At 39.7% G+C, this 20,982-nt stretch overlaps 1 protein-coding gene across 25 annotated transcripts in view; it reads right to left on the reverse strand.

The window, feature by feature from the left end:
• Positions 1 to 20,982, reverse strand: part of ptprk (protein tyrosine phosphatase receptor type K) — a 90,972-nt gene that overhangs the window by 25,246 nt on the left and 44,744 nt on the right. For all 25 annotated transcript variants that reach the window (XM_077553025.1, XM_077553042.1, XM_077553041.1 and 22 more), the window contains 12 exons: positions 19,301 to 19,382; positions 17,966 to 18,081; positions 17,250 to 17,424; positions 9,246 to 9,358; positions 8,902 to 9,082; positions 2,705 to 2,887; positions 2,487 to 2,606; positions 1,616 to 1,725; positions 813 to 1,011; positions 609 to 714; positions 343 to 415; positions 109 to 231 (listed from right to left, as the gene is read on the reverse strand). In XM_077553025.1, coding sequence (XP_077409151.1) covers positions 109 to 231; positions 343 to 415; positions 609 to 714; positions 813 to 1,011; positions 1,616 to 1,725; positions 2,487 to 2,606; positions 2,705 to 2,887; positions 8,902 to 9,082; positions 9,246 to 9,358; positions 17,250 to 17,424; positions 17,966 to 18,081; positions 19,301 to 19,382 — 1,581 coding nt within the window. The remainder of the gene's footprint in view (positions 1 to 108; positions 232 to 342; positions 416 to 608; positions 715 to 812; positions 1,012 to 1,615; positions 1,726 to 2,486; positions 2,607 to 2,704; positions 2,888 to 8,901; positions 9,083 to 9,245; positions 9,359 to 17,249; positions 17,425 to 17,965; positions 18,082 to 19,300; positions 19,383 to 20,982) is intronic.

Below are 20,982 nucleotides of genomic sequence, written 5' to 3' on the forward strand. Positions count from 1 at the left end.
CTGTGGATTAATAAGCAATTGAGCGTCAGACAGTGGTTTCGCTTTAGCATTCACAAATGTGGGAAAACCCCACCAAATATGCCACTAGTGAAGCTGAAAGAGACGTGCCTGGTATGTTTTGTTGTCTCCCACTGTGAACGGGAGGGGCTCGGGAAGGTTGCTGGGGGACAGCTGAGCGGCATAATAATACGGGGATCCGCCGGCGGATGCGCTGTGATAAGAAACTGGAACCTGGGTGAGAGGGTGTGACGCATAACGTCAATATGCACTTAAGAAACATAGAAATCGTAATCGTCATTTAGATAATGAGTGTTGTAGAGTCTACGTTGAGGATGTCGCTACCTCAAAACAGTCAGAGGAGGCTTGGCGACGGGTTCGCCGGGGGTTCACTTCCTCCACTACAATCTGGTACGCGCTGTAAGAAACATCAAATGCAATTATTTCTGCAGCTGCCTATACACACAATTATGAATAATTACTGTATAGATTTGCACAAACCATTTCAAAAGTGAGTCATTACGAGGTTGTGTGGGGAATAAAAACCTCGCATCTGCCTGGCAAATCTAAAGGTTATTATACTGTACGTTATATATATATCGATGCATTACCTTATAGGTGCTCCTTTAGCCTGCGCGGGTTTCAGCAGAACAGTGATGGTCGTGGCAGTTTCATTGAGAAAGGCCTCTGATCCATCATACTCATCTATGGTTGGGGCTAAAGACAAGGTGGCACGTTTACATCACGGTGATATCAAACAAGTGACTTCTGACCTAACAACACTGCATCGAGGTGATGAATGGATTATTTCCTACCTGAAATATTAGTTGTCACGTTCAGAGTGGTGGCAGGGCCAAATCCCTTGGAGGTGGATGCTCGTATGGAGAGCTGGTAAGTGACCCCCGGGTGCAGCTGGGAGAAGAGGTGGTGGGTCGCGTTGGAGGGCAGAGCCGTGAGTCCCGGCCGCTGGAGGGGAACTGACGGATCGAAAGAACGTAGACCGCTGTAGCTGATCTGTGGCAGGGCAAAGATGGATATGCAACATTTTTATGATGGGTGCTAGTGGTGTACAGATCGATCGGCAATCCATCAGGACCGGGAGGAACTCCCTGGATTTGGCATATGTTGCTCAATGCTTTTCCTTACATGTTAACTCTTTGACTGCCAGACGTTTTCAGAAAAGGGATGCCGTGGGTGCCAGCCGATTTAAGCATTTTTGACTGATCTTTCAAGGTCCACAGAAAATTATGTGTTTGGACTATGGAAACACACATACTACCAAATGAAAGATTGGACTCTCATCTTTCATCAGAAACAAAAAGTTTGTTTCTACCTTATTCCGTTTTTCAGTAATCAACAATAGAAAATGGTTAGTTTCACCTCTGTTTTGAAACAAACGTCTTTTAACGTCTTTGGCACTCCTCCATAGAATTTTACTAAACGTTATTTAACGTTTTTGGCAGTCAAAGAGTTAAAAAAGCTTCAAATCAACAAATTTAACACAATACAGTATATGAAAAATAAACATGTAAAAAAAAAAGTTTACATCTAAATCCATATGATCGGTATCTGCAGCATACAACCCTAATAGGTCCAGTTCTTTTCTGTTGATAGCTACCTCATATTGCATGATGACCCCATTGGGCTCCGATGGCTCCTTCCAGTAGAGAAGAATTCTATCCTCAAATGGCGTGGCTCTTACAGATTGCGCGGGAACTGGACCTGGAACTGTTCAAGAAAAGATACAAAGTGGTTCAATTTGCGCTACTAAATGTGCATAAAGACACATCCCCCAAATCGATTGTATTTATTTTCTCTTAGAGTGCCATTCTTGTACTGAAACATATCCTGCCATCTTCTTTTTTTTTTTCTCTCTCTCAGGAGAGCTCAGTATTGTTCATTCGATTTGACATCATCATTGCTCTCATTTTTAAAAAAAAACAAATAAATTAAAAAAAAATTAATAAAAATGTTTTTTTTTAAATATATATACATATATATATATATATATATATATTTTTTTTTGTATGTGGGTGAGCATGTGCATGTGCGTGCGTGCGTGCGTGCGTGTATTCATCAGTTCACCTAAAGCCCATTAAAAAAAAAATCCCATACTAATAATATAATATAATAATAAATTGCCAGATGCAGAAACATCAATGTAAGTTATCACGATGTGGTGGCTCTCGCTAACAGACAGAATTAAGTAACCAGAATTAGGTTAAAAAATTCTATATACGTAGACCATGTTTCTATAAATTTTGATATTTGGTTTTTATTTGAGGCAGATATTTTTTCCATTAAAATGTGATTTATGAGGATATTCAGAGTTTGTTTATTTTTCCAGTTAACAAGAATTGTTTTTTTTAGCGATAGTAAGGGCTACAAGTGTCGATTGAAATTGTTTATGTGGTAAGTCAGTTGTTGGTAGGTCACCTCGCAAACACAAGTTTGGAGATAAAGGTATCCTACAGTCCAAAATATCCTACCATCTTCATCAGTTTGGATGATCGTTTCATCACTCTCTTTCCGTCCCTCTGGATTGGTCAGAATCATCTTCAGGCTGACGTTGGTGTAAGGTGGCAGATTTCCTACGATGTGACGTGGCGCTGCAAAGAACAAAAGTTAAAAAACAATAAAAAAAAAAAATTAAATACAAATACATCAAATAGAAAAAAGGTCTGAATGGTGGTGTAGGTACCGGTACCTTTGGGGTCCATGTCCAGACAGTCGGCCTTGCTGCGGTTGTTTGCGGTCATGTAGTGGTAACAGATGGTGACGTTGAAGGTATGACAACGGGTGATGTTGTAACCCAACGACTCCCAGTCCACCGCTATCAGGCGGGCCATGGTCTCGGCGATCTTCAGCCTCTTTGGAGTCCGCATGGGCTCTAATAATGAGCAACATACATTTTTGAGTACTGTATGTATGCAAGTATGTTGAAGCACCATCAAGCACGATGTCAGCAAATCTTGTGTGACTTCAGAAAAACGGGTTTTGCTTTTTTCTTTTGGCTATCAATTTGTAACAATAACACAAACCAACGAACCTGAGCGATCGCGTGAAATGGAGAAACAAGTTTGCATGTCTTCCCTCTTAGAGGAGACAGCACAAGGACACAAACTTGTCGCTTCTGTTGACAAGCCATTATCTGTCCGTCGCTCACCACACATGCGAGCGAGACACATCGCTGACACACTGTTATTACCCAAAAATATGTGTGTGTGTGTGTCTCATGGTGCCTGGAGCCATAACTCTAGTTAAGCTCGCACAAAGTGTGTCCCTCAGCTTTGGGGCAATCTTTGGTTGGCCTACGATTAGGGTCACTATTCTTTATGGTTTTGTATCGGAAGGGTCTCCATGACAGGACTGTGCATCGGCGTCATCTCCTCTCAACTGTGCACGTTACATACAAACCTCCATACCGCTGATAAGAATGTATTGTCAAGGGCAAGTCTCTCTCACACACACACACACACACACACACACACACACACACACACACACACACACACACACACACACACACACACACACACACACACACACACACACGGCTACTTTGGTTTGACATTACGATTCAAATGGCTCACTAATAGAAACAAATAAAGGCGTGAGAGGAAACAAAAAAAAAAAGAAATAAAAGAAGATGGAGATGAAGGGAAGAAGACAGCACTGCAAGGTAATTGTCAGCCGAGAAAACATCATTGCCCGTTAATGTGAAAAGCTGTTGGTGGATGGATGACATTTAAATAGTCGCATCTCCCTTGAATTCCTTTTCTAGTTGTCTCTCGCCTTCCGCCTTGACTGTCTTTTTTTTTCTTGGCCAAATCAGTAATAAAAGCAGCTGACTGACTTATTGTGATTAAAACTTGTGTTATTGATAGTTAAGTCTTCCTTCTGCTCGATTGAGGTCCTAAGAGTTGTTGCAGTTTGCTGGCATTTTTATGGAAAGCCGTCAAGTCAAAACCTGATTGGACCGCGTTCGTGAGATACCAAAGGTCAAAGGTTCCCAAATGAAAATACCGGCTGGGTTTGATAACATTCCTTGTTTTATATTTTTGTGAGTTTCAACAGCTCAGATGTCACGAAAGGGGTCTTCACAAATCACAAATGCCTTGAAATAAGGCCTTGTATCACCCATCTCTACTTAATGCGGTCATTTTCACACTGGATCGTGTACTTAACGCTCTAAAAAGAGAATTGTAGAACCAATTTAAGATCACAAATTGAATTGTTGACCAACTTAAAAAAAAAAATGGCTTCAATTGGTAACACACGATTGGATTAAGTAAATCCAAAGTGAATATACAGTATTAAGTTTAATCATGAGTTCATTAAATGTAATACTTTGGATTGGAGTTACTTTGGATTAACTTAATTCAGGTAAATATATTAAGTTTAATGAATTCATCATTAATTAAACTTAATATATTCACTTTGGACTAACTTAATCCAATCGTGTGTTACCAATTGGAGTGATTTTTTTTTTTTAAAGTTGCTTCAACAATTCGCTTTTTAGAGTGCTGGCTTGTTCGGTACGAACCAAGAGTTTGGATGATAGCGTTCATTCTAACCAAAGCAAAACGAGAAAAGTGTGACCACAACCTCGAAAAGCAAAGCTCCTTTTATTTCCCAGCCCATATTGCTGCTCGCCCATGCCTGTTTACTCAGAGCGAAGAAAGTCATTTCAGAGAGAAAATTAAACCAAGGCAATGGGGAGCAAAAAGAAAGATAAAGGGAGTGTCGGTAAGAAGGAAGACAACAGGAGGAGGAACGCGCAGCGACGATAACTCGTCTGGAACGTGGCCAAAGTCATACGGGACCCGCTCCAATGGAAAAACCACAGAGGCCGCCTTGTCCCTTTCCCCTCCTCCGGTAAACAGACAAACGGTTGGATTCATGTTGGGAACTAAAAGGCTTTTGTTCTCCGCAGTCGGCAGCTTTGAAAAACAACAACAATACCAATAAACACCCAACAATAACAGGGAGGACGGCGGGCGTCGTATCAGCCCAACCCAGAGGTTGGTATTAAACAACGGCAGACAAAAGGCGGTGGAATGAAAATGGAAATACAATAAAAGATTTAAAAAAAAAAAAATCATCTCTCAACAGAAACCACAGGGAGAAGCCAGGCTGGTTGCGGCCAGAGGCCCATACAATAAAAATGCTTTTGAAGAAAAAAAACGGGACGGGAGCAGAAAAAGGTTGACGGGAGATGCAGGCAAATCCAAGTTAATCTGTCCAATTAGTTCTTGCTAATCCTTCCACTGTCACGAGGAAGAAACCAAAGCCGTTCAAATTCCATTTCGGGCCCTCATTCCGAAACGTCTCCGTCGCTCGGCGGGCCTTAAAAGATGCAGATTTGCACTTGCCAGCTTTCGTCCACATTTGCCTCGCTAAAGGCGTCATTACATTGTGTGCCTTTGAGATGTTCAAGATTCCAGATCAAAACAAGCAGTTTAAGTCAAAAGTGAAATTCTCATTTATTGTTAACTGGAAAAGCCACTTAGTTGATCTTCGATGTGTTTTCTGATAATGAAAAAAAAAAGAGGTTTTGAATTCAGCTGGCAGAAAAAGGCTTCAACGTAAAGTGCAAATCTTATGACTGCTTTTTCAAGGGCCATCCGCTGAAAAGAAGCCCACTGCCAACTCCACGATAAAGAAGCGTTAGTGATATATATTGTGCGTGTCCCCCTGTACATTGCGCTTGTGTGCCGAGATATGAGACTTTTGCGCTTCCTATCACCCACCCCCCCCCCCCATTAATCCATGTGATGCTGAGCTTGCGCAGCAATTGCAGAAATACTGCGACTTCCCTTGTACTTTTCGTGTGTGCGTGAACGCCTCCGAGCATGAGTTTATGTTCATGTGTGTCATTTTTGCGCGCTTCAGCCTTTTGGATTAAAAGCTACTTCACCCAATCACCACAAATGCTTCACTCCAACTCTATTATTTTTCACTCTTCAGACAAGAGCAATAAATCACCACAGAGGGAAAATCGAGTAAAGTGTGTGTGTGGTGGAATCAATCCCCCCCCCCCCCCCAAAAAAAAAGGAGTCAGGATAGAAAATGAAGAAAAGGTGCAGACAAGACGGAATAATTGCCGTCATTTCAACATTTGTGATGACTGCATGTTATTTACTTAATTGGCAACAGATTCCTCTATTTATAAAGTTGCCCGTTTCAAATTTGATCCGTGTGTTTGTTTTTTTTTGCACGCGTTTCCCTTTAAGACCTTGTGTTAAATATTCAGTACACTACAGGTGGTGGGATCAGACAAACTTAACCAAACAGAGAAGGCGAAAGGCATCATTACCATTTAAATAACATTTCAAGCGCTGTGCGCGCATCGGGAGGCACGCGCGCACAATTCCACATCCAGGTGTGTGTTTGTGTGCGTTTGTCGGTATGCGCACGAAAAAAAAAAACGGCGTGACATCATTTCAATATTGAAGCTAGAACGCATGCTGTTTAGCATATGGAATACGATACGCCATTTTATGTACTCTTTCAAGATGTTACGCGCCATGTGATGACTATGTTGGAGTGCTTGTGAGGGGGTGGTGGTGGTGTGTGGGGGGGGGGGGGGGTATTCAGTTATGTCACTTCAATGCAAATCAACTAATCAGTTTGGTTTGTTGGCATCTAATGTCCTTGTCAAAAATAGTGCTACTTTCAAATACTGTACAATTTCACAAGCAAAAATCTGTTATGTTTGTTAACAGTAAGCCTATGCGAAATATAGATTTTTTTTTATTTTTATGTTTTTACATAAATTCGAGTTTTTTGTTGTGTGGACCATTAAAAAAATAAATAAATCAATGTGTGTGTGTGTTTTTTTTACTTATTGTTTTATTTAAAGAGTAGGATGGGCAAAAAAACAACCCCAAAAAAATCAGGAAAATAAAATCATCCATCAAATTTTTTTGTTGATAAAATCTGAGATTTTATTTTTAGGTAAAAATCGCCCAGCCCTCGTTATTAACAAATTTTGAAATGTAACATTGTTACGTGTGTTACAAAATATTATTTTCCAAATCCAATCTGGAAAAAAATGATAAATTGTATTGGACTTTTGAGGTTGAACTGAAGTTTTAGTCAGTCAGACTAATATTCCCCTCCTCTATATCATGTGTCATCGTTAGTACTTACTATAATGCCCTCGCAAGTGGGAAAGGCGAGCCACAGTCACCGATGGAACGCCGAAAGAACCGTAAAACACTCACGCAGAAGCTGCTGTCCGCCACTGCTCTCGCACAGACACTCACACACAGACTCCTTGACGCAATTTTTTTTTTGTATCAAAACCAGTATAGCAAACATCCTTAAAAAAAAAAGCGCTTCGACATCTACCCGAGTGGGAGCATATTGGACCAAAGGACCCCTTTCGTGCAGTCAAATAGCTCACCTCTCATCTATATCCACAAATGTCTTCTACTTAATGGACAAAGAGGATTATTTTAAGAGAATTCATTTCTCCATTGTGGGCTGATGGACCAATAGCCACACGTTGTGTAGATTACAACGAGCTGTGAGTGACAAGAAGATTAATTTCCAGCCCGTCCAAAAGGAAACTGTTCAATACGCGACTTGCGTGAAAGAAGTCCCTCACTTTCAATAAACACAGGCAATAACACAAACACACACACACGCGCGCGCAGGCTCACACCCGCACAAACATGGGTTGGCAGACATCAGTCAGGCCCCGCAGTTATGAATTTTCATCTCTTTTTCATTTTCCTTCACAAGTTTCATCATTCTCGGCCCCCTCCCCGCACGCTCCTTCACTCCGGTGTATTTTCATCATCTCCCATCATTGCCGCCTCATTCTGTTTCTCATTGCTTTTCTTGGGAGTCGCCCTCGCTCTGTCCCTCTCCCCCAGGCCAGCTGTGTTTTGATTTCACACGTTTATTCCGACAAATGTCAGACAGGGTTTCTGCCCCCCTGTCTATTGATCCACTGGGAGAATAATATGCAGTGGAGAGAAGAGAGGGATGAAGTGGAGGGCATGTGGCTGGAGCAAGTTTAGAGTTAAGAGCATCAAATGTGATGTTTTTAATGGAGTCCTACTACTAATACGTAAATCACTATTGTCTTGCATATACAGTACACAGGAAATTCTGTAGAGTAAATTTTACTCTATTTTTTTTTTAGAGCGGTAACAAATAGACTCAGTTTTAGTTGTAATATTTACACTTGGAAGACAGCAAAATAAAGAATTGAAAAAAAAATAAAACGTCACTATGGGGTTGTGGAACGGACTCACTCCTGTCAACTTGGGAGACTGCCTCACTACCACCTGAGCTATGCCCCGCCTACTGCTTATACCCAAAGAGACCAAAAACATCGTGTGGCCCAGGGAGTAGATCGGCTGTCTCCCAAGCTGGAGGTCGTGAATTTGTTCCTCGACCCTTGAGTGACTTTTACTTATTTATTTCAATTCTTTATTTTACACTCTTCCAAGTGTAAATATTACTCTAAAACGGAGTCTATTTGGTCCCACTCTAAATTGAGTCAAATTTACCCCAGAAAATTGACTGTGTACTTGTTGGGACTTCAATTCAACATAATTCAGTCCTATACAATCACATGGAGTCACATAAAAATCCAACAAAGCAAATAATAATAATAATAATAATAATAATAATCACGGACACCACAGCACCTTAATTTTTTACAAAAGTATATAATGCTAATCTGTGATTTTTGTTTTGTTTACATCTTTTTTTTAGTGCTATGAAAATTTAGCGCATGTTAATCAGGATCTGAAATTTTGTTCTCGAATGGTGTCTTGAAGCAATTCATGCTCAATAAAATGCACTACTTGGCTAAAAAACTATTTCTCATATGTACATTGACGTGATATTTAATTTAATCACGTATTTGCCATTGAATCCTACCTGCACATTTTGTGCGCGTGATGAGCGGCGGTCCGGCTTTGCCCGTCCCGCCCTCTCCCGGCCGGGTGAGCAAGACTCTGATCTCATACTCGGTGTCCGGGTCGAGATGCCATAACTTATAGTTGGGCGAGTTGACTGCGTGGGTCTCGATCCAGCTGCCTGACGTCATGCGGTACTCCACCTTTGGGGAAAATTCGCGTTCAGGAATTCGACAATCGTGATCCACGTGATGACATTTTTACGTTGATTCATGTTTTGAAAGACCAGAATTCCATCTGATCGACGATGAAAAAAGTGTGTCGTAAAAAAAAAGTACAGTGCAACTTCCAAGAGCAAGTACAGACCTCTTTGAGTATAATAGGACCATCGCCAAATATGGAGTTGGCGTTGAGCTGAATCAGCAGGTAGGTAGGCCCGACGCCGAGCAGCTGCGGTGGGGCGATGGGGTGTGGGGGCTCTGGGGAGGGAAAACAATGAATAGGATCAACATAAAGCTCGGCAAGAGTCACATGGGAATGGCGGAACACACTAAAACAAAGCAACAAAAGGAACAGGGGAGTCTGGGGATATACTGTAGTCGCAGTGATGATATAAAAAAAGAAAAAAAAGAAGTGTAACCTAGCAATTCAAACAGAATTCCACCACGGCGATATTATTAATATTTTTTTAAAAAATCTTTTAAGACCTTAAACAGACAACTTGATCTTTTTTTTTATTTTTCCCTTTTCTGGAGAGCTCAGTATTGTTCATTGTACCGATTTGACATGTCGTCATTGCTCTCCTTTTTCTTTGGGGGGAGGGGGGGGTTAATAGGTTTTAGGTGAACTAATGAATACACACACACTCGCACGCACCCACATTCACCCCCCCCCCAAAAAAAAACCTGACAACTTGATCTGATTAGATCTGACAATACGTGTCAGCATATTTAATGTACCGTGTTACATGTATTAGTTAAAAAATGATCGTCGTTTTTACCCAAATGAGCTTCATTCATAGCACCTTCTTCATACCTTATCTCTGTCCATATTTCATGCTTTTTAGGCCTATTCACCAAATCCCGACCCTCCTAATACTAATAATATCACGCTACATCGTATTTATAAAGTGCTGTAGCGCATCACATAATGTAATTTGGATGTACTTTCAAACGGCTGATGTTTTATGCATCCGCTTGGCTTGGTGTATAGCGGGGTAGCTGCGTTGCATTATAATGACGATAATATTAAAGCCGGCGCAACTTTTTCTGAAGATGCAGCTCATCAAAAGAATATCTGCCTTCAGAAGAAGGCATCCGAAAAGGCTTTGAACAACAGCAACGGCTACAAACGCGGTAAAAAAAAAATGTTGTGATTTATTCTGGTTTTAATGGGTTTAAAATAATCAAGGCAAAGGTAGACCTGCATCATCAAATGGAATGTGCGCCTTTATTCACCGTTAGGACTGAAACTTGTCTCTTATTTCATTTCACAATTACGGGGTAGTATACACTGTTAACTTTAACACCAGTTAATGACTTTTTATTGTCGTGAATTAAAATAATAAAAGCACCCAGGGTGCTTATTCGGGTCCATATTGAGTTTGTTGGTCTATTTTTCTCCCCAAAACAAAAAATGTTGATGTTTTTGGCGTTCTAAAAGTACATGTTATGTAGACAAGCAGCAGTATTTTATTTTTATTTTTTTTAAACGGTGTAACCTGTATTGATTTGATTATACTCTATTTATGTACCAGTAAATGTTCACACTGGTGCTGTCACTATTGAATATTTTTTTAAATGGATTAACCTATCAATTCATTAATCGGAATCATTTTAATTCAATTGCTCCCAAAAACGTATAAATACGTTATATTTTAAATATTACCATGGTCCCCAAAACATATTTATTTTTTTATGTTAGAGCATACAGAAGGCTTCGATGCAGCCTCTGAACGGAAGAGGGACGCTTGAAGAATGGTAGTTATTACAAAAACGGCCAGCAGGTGGCAGCAGAGTGTAAGAGATCAACCAGGGCCACGCTCCAACAAGCTGTTCTCACCACTGTTTTAAACAGATTTGTGAATGATGTTGAAACTTAGCTATATTCTAATGCTAATTGCTGCAAAACGGAAACTGATAGAAATATACTTTTTTTTTTCCTGATGAAAGATTGGTGGGTGCCATGTTTTTGTAACGAGCGAAGGGGGTTGCTTCAGTGAAAATGGCTGGGAGTGAATGAGTTAATTTTGCATTAAAGTGTACTACAAAAACACCCCCCCCCCCTGATTATTGTTTATTAACCAATGATTGGTGTTTATTTTGTACTTTGTATTCATGTAGTGATTAAAAAAAGGGGGATTGTTTTTGTACTATGTTACCAATAAATCAAATAGATTCCATCGGTCTCTCTCAGCCTTTATGGAAAAGTGCATTTGTTCTGCCGACTTATCATATACAAAGTATTATCTAAATTGTTTGCGTTGGTGTGTGCGGGGGTTCATTGTTTCAGCACTACTTTTTTTTAATAATACCGCACATTACCATCACGCGTCTCTTCCCTCCTGCGCGCATATGCATGTTTTTTTATATTTGTGTTACTGTGCATTTGAAAGTGTGCTGAATGTGGCTGTCAGGCTGAAAAGACATGAAACAGTGCAGTTTGACAGTAACGCTAGCTGGATTTCAGATAATGAATGTTGAAGCTAAGTTCAGAAAACCCGACGGCTTCAAATAAAAACAATATGGTGATAATAAAGTGGGAACTAAAAGCAAAAAAGATGGAAGCTATTGAAACAATTCAATCTTTTTGTGTGTTGACGAGAGAATGCATGATTGTGTGTTACTTTAAACCGAGCGACTTATCTGAAACATAAATAATAGAAATACAAATAAAGCAGGAAGATGCTTAAGTGGGTCATCAATCATGCGACTCCAGAGAGAACTGTGCTGAAGTTGGCGTCTTGCTTTTTCAGTCTTTTTTATTCATTATTTGACATTTGTACAGTTGACCCAAAAACATAACAAATCATCAATGGTGTTGATGCGAAGAGATGGGTTTGTTGTCACAAACTTTTGTATTATTAATCATGTGTGAATCCGTTTTTGGGGTCACATGTAAATTATAAAGTAAACAAATACTGGCGAAATGTGTGTTTTTTTTTGGTGTTAATTCTGACACATCACATGATTCAATGAATAAATCTTGTAGATAATATTTTGACTTTTTATCTCTTTTATCCTGAATTATTGTCCTCCTTTTCCCCCCATTAATTTCGGCTTTTCCTTAATTGATTCATTTTATATGATTTTTTCTGCAAGTTATTTTTCTCCTCTAAATTCCTGGGAAGATTAAAAGTAAATAAAAGACACATAAGAAAGAAACAATGGATCAAAAAAAGCAGGAAAAAAAGTATGGAAGAGAAACAGGCCTAAGGAAAAAAAAAAAAAAAATCCTAAGCAAAAGAAGGAAAAAGTGACAGAAAGATTTGACTAGCAGTGGTGACTTGAGCCTAGCAGGCATCGGTTTCCAACGTCAGCAACCTTGTCAATAAAGTTTAGTCTTCACAAAGCGCTACCGACATCACTCGAGACGCACTGGAGGAACACGCGACCTCCACAAGAGCAGTGGGACGTGTGCGGTTTCGCGGCGGCGATCAACAACCGGAAAGCGCAACGATTCTCTCCCGAGCTCCAGCTGTCACAATCGCTTGCATGAGTTCGCATGTTTGAGGTTCTAAGAGCAAAAAAAACAACAACAACATTGTTCAAGTTTGTTCGATACAAGTATAGGACGGCTTGTATGGATTCCAGCGTGCTTGCAAGCACGCGCGTGTGCGTGCGTGCGTGACAGTAATATTGCAGGAGCTTTTTAGGCCACGGCTTGCGCGTAATGCAAGCTGGCATGGCGGTGAGTGTGTGTGTGTCATGATGATGTGCTCTGTCACTGTGGGAACCAGAGGGCAAGGCTTTATTAGAGCTGCACTCTGACAAAACAACTACTGACAAAACACAAACATACACTGTACAGTATGGATACTATGGTAAACTTATTTGCTGTGCATCATTTAAAACAATATTTAAAAATCGGTAAGGGAGTATATCTCTTTGACTGCCAAAAACGTTAAATAACGTTTAGTAAAATCCTATGGAGGAGTGCCAAAGACGTTAAAAAACGTTTTTTTTTCCAAAACAGAGGTGAAACTAACCATTTTCTATTGTTGATTACTGAAAAACGAAATGAGGTAGAAAACCTTTTTTTTCTGATGAAAGATGAGAGTCCAATCTTTCATTTGGTAGTATGTGTGTTTCCATAGTCCAAAGACATAATTTTCTGTGGACCTTGAAAGATCAGTCAAAAATGCTTAAATCGGCTGGCACCCACGGCATCCCTTTTCTGAAAACGTCTGGCAGTCAAAGAGATATGAAGACCACCCTGAAAAAGTCTAAGTCATAGTAAGAGTCTAACTTAAGAAAAACTTAGCTTGTGACTTGTATTCGTCAATATAGTTTTCCAACATTACTTTGTTCTCATAATATTGAAACATTTCATCTTTGGAATTAATCGAAATTCAATTACAATTTCAATTATTAAATTCCACAATTACAAAAACAGCATAATTGTAAAAAAAAGAAAATATTATTAATGTTAATTGTGAGTTGTTTAAATTTATACATTTGTACCTTTTCAATTTTTTTTAAAATAACAAATATAAATTTTGTTTCAGCCAAAAAGAACTTGCATAGTTATATTGTTTCAAATAATTTTATTATTCTTAATAATTACATTTAAATATTTTCTTGCTTTGTACCAAAATTAAATAAATAAATGATCATCTTAATCGTAATTTCAATTACCAAAATAATTGTGATCAATATTTTCTTCATAATCGAGCAGCCCTATATTCTCGTAACATTCAGACACTATGATTTATTCTCGACAAATTGTAATTTTTTGACTCTAAAATTGCACCTTTATTCTTGTAATTTTGCCACAGTTCTTTCTCATAATATTACAACTTAATTCTAGGGAAAATGTATTTTTTTCTCGTAATACTAAGTTTGTCATAACATTGCAACATAATTATTTTCTCATAACATAATTTTATCCTCATAATGTTGCAACTTTATTCTCATAACATTGCACCTTTACTTTCAAAACAGTAAAATGTATGCACCAAAAATCAGGGCTGGGCGAGTAAGTACGATAACCAGGTATTGGTATCGGGCCAATACCAGGCCTAATTTCGAAGTGTCGGTTCTTGTGACGGCGGTCGATACCATTATCGGCTGGCATCTTGTGACCGTTTTACAATCAGGTCTGGGAAATTTGAAGAATAGAAAATTGCCATTCTTTTCATGAAATTTTAAGGAAAAATGCTATTTTGGGATATACTGTATATGTTTTTCTTTAAAATTATCAGTCATTGTTTTTTTTTTATATATATTTTTTTATTGTATGTATTGAAAGTAATATTGGTTTCGGTATTTAGGGTATCCGGAACTATAAAGGTCAGTATTCGTACTAGTATCGGTATGAAAAAAAAAATGGTATTGAACATTCCTAATGAAGAAGTTTATTCTTGTAAATTTGCAACTTTATCCTGTCAACAATCTGACCTCCCCCCCAATAAGATTACGCTACAAACATGACTTTTTCCTTTGTTTAAACATTCCAATGTGTTTTTGTGTGTGATCCGAACATTGTTACCATCAACGCCTGTGGAGCAGTAACATTTGTTTACCTATTTTCTTACTTCTAGTGATCAAAAAGATTGATCAGCCACAAGTTCCTTGTCTACATTTTTTGGGACAGTGCAATCAATTCATAGTAAGGCCGCCTGTGGCGCTAAATGAAACGGATGATTGATGAACGGACGTAAAAAGCTGTCAACAAATGATTTGCCAAACAAGACGTTTGTCATTTCTCCCTGCTTGCGAAAGACAAAAAACATCTACACGGGGAGTGATGTGGGAATCCCAAGTCGGATGTCCCATCTCACATTTGTGCCGGGAAAAATGTGTTCCTGACAGGCCCGGCGCGCACACACAGGGGAGAGCGGATCTCTTGTCATCTACATAAAAATCTGTGGACCGGGCCTGTGCGTACCTGCTCACAAAAAAAAAAATCTCACAGAGGACCACTTGCTGAATCCGGAAATCAAAGCTGGATCGATGTCCCACTGCTGATGTATACAAGTCCTATCTACAGGCTCCTGTGTTCTTTTCTTCTGTTTTTTTTTTTCTTCCCAGATTAGCATAGATTCATTTCTCCTCACTTAATTTCCCCAAACTCCCTCTCTGCCGCTTTCACAATGAGATATGTATTCAAACTCAAGATGCTGCATATTAAAAATAAAGACGCTTAGCGTTAATGCAGCTAAGGTTTGTCCATGTATACAGATAATAAAACGGCATACTTTTTAATAGGTAAAAAAAAAAAACACGTCACTATTTCTTTGTCGTCTTGATATTGCGAATAAATAAACATTGTGATACCCATCGCACATCCAGATGGGATTACGATTTTTTTTTTTGTGTGTGTGCCTATATCCCCTCAGAGATGCACAAACATCTATTCACAGCTTGGAAAAGCACCTTGATTTCAAGCGTAAAATGCACTTGCTGAGCCTCAATGTATTTTTCATCATTATCATCATCTAGATGGGTGGCAGTCGTGATTAGACAACAGGATCCTGCTGTGCGCCTCACTTACCCTTCTATTTATTTTTGAAAAAAAAAAATAAAAAAATCCTCTTTCATGTATTTGGGGGGAAAAAAGAAAGGGGAAAAAAAATCACTATAATTACTAAAATACCAGCAACATGTCATCGACTTTTTTGCTTGCTGTTTGAAAAGAAACATTTCAGCATGTATAATTACTGGCCGTACCTGCCCATAACTGTTATTGTTATTTGGTGGATAGATTATTATTTTTTTTTATATATATATCAAGGATATGAATTATTTGATTTCCACACAACCTCTTTGTCAGTCTTTCTTTGGAGTCGACTTATACGTTAAATCATGGTGATGGACAATGTCAAAACCGAGTTACCTGTGTTGGTTAATATTCAGCGCGTTTCTTCCACCGCTGCCATATCTTATGCAGAATAACAACTATGAGACTGTTCCTCTGTTTACATATTCAGACATAGCCCTCATTGTGAAACGGGTATATTTTTTTGGGGATAATGAGGCTGACTATTTACACATACCATTTTTTATTCTATTCACCTCCTCCCTTTCTGTCACTCCGGAACGTCCCTCGCCTTTAGCCTGTGCGTTTTCTATGCCCTCCCTGGGAGATCATCTGAATATGTGAGCTATTCAATGCGAGTGAATAAAGAATCTTGTGGCAAACCACACATCGGTGACACCTTATTAACCGCATGTCAACTGCACATGACAGATGAAGCATGTGCATACACACGCGCCGCCGTGCGTAGGCGCATACACACTCAATCTTGTCCCTGTTAGTCAACATTATGCGAGATATATTTTATCGGCGCTGGATGTATGATTGTTTTAATATTTAAAAGTACAGCTTTCTTATTTTTGTGGTTTACTTTCGCCAAGGCGGTCCTTCATGCAGGAGACGTTTGCATGTGATGGTGTAGATTAGGGATTAGACCTTTTACTGCACTTTCTGCTAGGGGGGGGGGTCAGGCGATTACAATTTTTAATTGTAATTAATCGCATTACTTCAATAGTTAACTCACAATTAATTACACATTTTATATCTGTTCTAAATGTACAATCAAATGTACAACAAAATACTTTTTTTTTTTCATACGCTTGTTAACATAAGTGGAAAAAAATGTTAAAACTACTAGAAATATGGCTGCCTCTTTTAGTCACTGATACAGTAATTTCATAATAATTCATAAAATTGAGTTAAAATTAAAGAGATGTACTGTAAAAAAAAAAACGAGTGTGATACTGATTTGTGTTGAGGTCATTTTTCTGCCACTAGATGGCATAGTTGCCTTTGTAAGACATTGGTGACAGTACATTTTTCTTATCATATTAAAAGCTATGTAATCTTTAACAATAAGTAACTTCGTAAATTCTACACACTTTTAAAATCGTAAAATACAACTTGACCCCAGTCTTCACAAATATATGCATTATTATTAAATTGATTACTTATTTATTTATTACTATTAATCACGTGTTAAAAAAAATTGTGCTGTTAAAAGAAACTTTAAATTAACAAAAAATTAATGCACTAATTTTGACAACCCTACTTTCGAAATTTCCTCACATCGACTACGGGGAAAATCAACCACAGTAAATGAAGTTTGCCTATTTTCTAATCACTGGAAAAAATGTCAGCATAAATTGAGACCAACTTTCAATCAACCCTCACCTCTGACGATAAGCCCGGCGAAGTTGGACACCCCCGAGCCGCGTTCCGACTGGGTGACGCAGCGATACAGATCTTGATCCTGATTGGTGACTTCGTTGAGATGGAACGAGGCGGAGAACCGTCGGTGGTTGATGTTCTTCCTCTGAGACACGGGGATGTCCTCTCCGTTTCGCCGCTATTGAGCAGAGATGGAGACAGGCACGGACGGGTCTTAACAGTCCTGATCAGATCCTTGGGGAAGCAATGCACCCCCCCGCCCCCCCACGCATACACGCGCACACTAGACTAAGTTGCACATCATCCTCACTGACAACAGGTTTGAAGGTCATGACTGCATTAGAGCTGTAATGAAATCAACATCTATTAGCTGCCAGAATGTACGGCCTGGAGTGTATTTGTCAATTTACTATTCCATGAACCGTGTTCTCTTTACATGTGTGTTATTGTGTGTGTTTAATAGATTATGTTTACAGTTCCATTTATTTATTTATAATACACAATATACATTGTGCAAGAAGGGAATGTCCATGTGCCAAGGTACAGTATATGGTCAGCAATGATTTCACGGCGGTTTATTCATTTGAAGGTTTACAAATGAAAAACGGTAAATTCGGCAGTAGTAACTGCACAAATCCACCGAAAAATTATTCTGATAAAATAATAAAAAAAAACAGGATTTTTTTTTGTATTCTGATGCACATTATTTTTTTTTTTACCTGAAGCCAGAGCTTATTGTTGGTTGTATCTCGTCCAGTTGCGATACACTGAAAGGTGGCGTTCTGACCGGCGTTCACCTCAACGTCTCCAAGGCGCAGGAAATGAGGGGATTTATCTGAAATAAATAAACAAATAAATAAATAAAACAATAGATTCAAGACTACTCGGTTTATGTTCGGGCTTTTTCGCTTTCAGTTGAATGAAATCGCAGGCAGCACCGGTACAAACAATATACACATTTCAGGACATTTTAGGACCTGCAGCGATATGTTCACTATTACGACGATTACATTTTTGGAGGAGTCCGAAGAATCTGGAGCCCAACGTTGCCACTGGCTGCTAAGATCGCTGTCACAATGTCACAGCTTCTAATACTTAAGCACCGCGCTAAGGTATGGAATAAGCCTTGTGAAACCCCCCCCCCCGCAAAGAGGCTGTGAGGCTATTTTTATTCCAGGGAGGTGATTGCAATCATAGATAACAGCTGAAAACACACACACACACACACAAACCTGTGTGTGTGTGTCCAGAAATGCAGCTGTGAGAATGAATGCTTCCACTGTGGAAGTTGCCGCTCTCCTCTTAATATTCACACCACTTGCAGGTCACTTTACTGACAAAATTTGACAACCTCAAACAGAGTCGGGGGACGACGGGAACGTTCAAGTATTATGACTCCAAATCAATAGAATCTATTACAAAGTCAGGCCAGGCTAAAAAATGTCTTGACTGCTGCGACGAGGCGAGATGCCGAAGCTGGGCTTTCATTTTCTTTTATCCCTCTGTTCGCACCCTTGCAGACTCTTCGTCTGCGGCTCTCGATGAACCCGCACACGCGCGCAAAGTGTTTTGAGGAGGCGGCCCCTGGCAGTGCGGAAACAGCGGAGGAGAGAAAAGAGCTTCGGAACGTAACGTGAATTTAAAAAGGAGCGTGACCCTCGTCACTTTCCTGTCAGCGCCGGACAAGACAGCTACTGTTCACTGTGTGTGTGTGTGTGTGTGTGTGTGCGCGCGCATGTTAAGAGAAAGAGAGCTGAGTGGTCAGAATCTCTTCTCTCCATGATTGACCTAATACCGATCCCCCCCTCCCCAGTTTCTCCCATCTTTACTCTTTGTGTTTCATTTCTCTCGTTTACCGACTACAACGTGTCCCCCCCCCCCCCCCCGCTTGCCGCATTCCCTCCCCTTACCCGAGTCACCTTCCACTCATTCCCACTTATCTGTCCGTTCGACTGCGACAGGATCCCATCCCCGGGTTCGGTCTAATTAGTGGCCGAAGCTATAAGCGTCGACTCAGCGAACTACGACTAATTGCCGGCATGCTAATGACTCACCGCATGGGTAGCTGAGCACCTGAATGTCATCTATAACGATGAAGCCGGATTTCCTGTCCGATACCTCCGCTTCAAATATGACCTGTGGACAGAGAGGGGGGGGGGGGGGGGGGTCAATATTTTTTTTTAGGCTTTTACCACATAAGACTTTATATGTTGACAAAAACAAGCATGACAATTACCATGGAAAAGAAAATGGATTTCCATGTCAAAGAGATGGATCGAGGTAAAAAGTTGCAACAAGATGAAGTTGGTGAAACCCCCCAAGGAGGTCGAGATAACAATATGACTATACCCGTCTGCTGTTTAGATTCATATATTCAGTCCAACAAGCCCCCAAGATTAATAGTTCTTCCTGTTGGACCACAGTAATCTCCTTCGGTACACATAAAATGGCTGACAGATAAATTATATATATATATATATATATAAAAAATAAAAAAAATCCTGATAGAAGCCACTGCAGTAAGGGTGGAGAATAAAACATAGTTTTTACAGTATATATGCTTCACATTCCGCTCCTATCCCACTTTCATGACACTCTCCCCCATTTCATTGCATTCCCATGCTTTATTTTTCCCAATCTCCATTAATGTGGCCACACTTGCAAGGCCAATGTGAGCCCCAATTTGACACACACGATGGCAACGAGATGGCGATGCGAGGAATGTACTAGAACGCTATTTCCGTTCTCTTTATGGTGTATTAAAAAATAAAATTAAATTAAACCAGAAACACTGCAACGGAAGACAACGATGTAGAGGATTTTTGATCCATTCATTTTTTTCCTGTTCATTTTTAGGGTTGTATTATTTCCTAACATGGCTGTCGTCCATTTCGAGTGTCCAAACAGTATAAGCAAATGTGGTTATGGCAATGATATTCCATCAATTTTCTATATACAGACGCTCCCCTACTTACGAACATTCGAGTTACGAACAACGGTACATACGAACATTTCAGTATGTCGAAAAATGTTCGGAAAGAGATGCTGTAAGTTAGATTTTGTATTGCGCGTAGTGCTTCTTTCCGCCGCTAATACCGACGCTTGGCGCTGTGAGAGCTCATTGGAGGCTCAGCAACGTGTCGAGGAGGAGGAGGAAGAAACGCCGGTCCCCATGAAGGAGGAAATAACTTTTGAAGCCGAGTCCAGCGACGACGCAGAATCTCTCATGATATAAAATCCTCCTCTTCCTCCATCATCTCCTTAAGCATCGAGTACATCTTCCAAAAGTAAGTTAAACTTCATTTTATTTATCTTATTACGTACATGTACATACTGTGTGTGTGTCTCTCTCTCTCTCTCTCTCTCTAACATACGTAGTACAGTACAGTACTGTACGTATTCTCTCCATTTTATTAAAAGTTTTTTTCAGTACAAACCAATGCAGGTTACTTGTACAAGCCTTAAACATACTTACATAAACCTTCAATATACTTATATAGGCTTTTAACATAAATTATAATACAAAATATAGCACTGAAGCAACTTACGAACAAATCCACCTTGCGAACGATCGTCCGGAACGTAACTCGTTCGTAAGGTGGGGAGCGTCTGTACTACTAGTCCTCATTAGGGCTCCTGAAATGGTCGCCAGACAATCACAGGGGACATTTCTATATCCAAGCATTCACATCCATGGACAATTTCTTCCTTTTGACCACGCGAGCTCCACTCGACT

This window comes from Vanacampus margaritifer, chromosome 19 (assembly GCF_051991255.1).
Source record: "Vanacampus margaritifer isolate UIUO_Vmar chromosome 19, RoL_Vmar_1.0, whole genome shotgun sequence".
Classification (NCBI taxonomy): Eukaryota; Metazoa; Chordata; class Actinopteri; order Syngnathiformes; family Syngnathidae; genus Vanacampus; species Vanacampus margaritifer.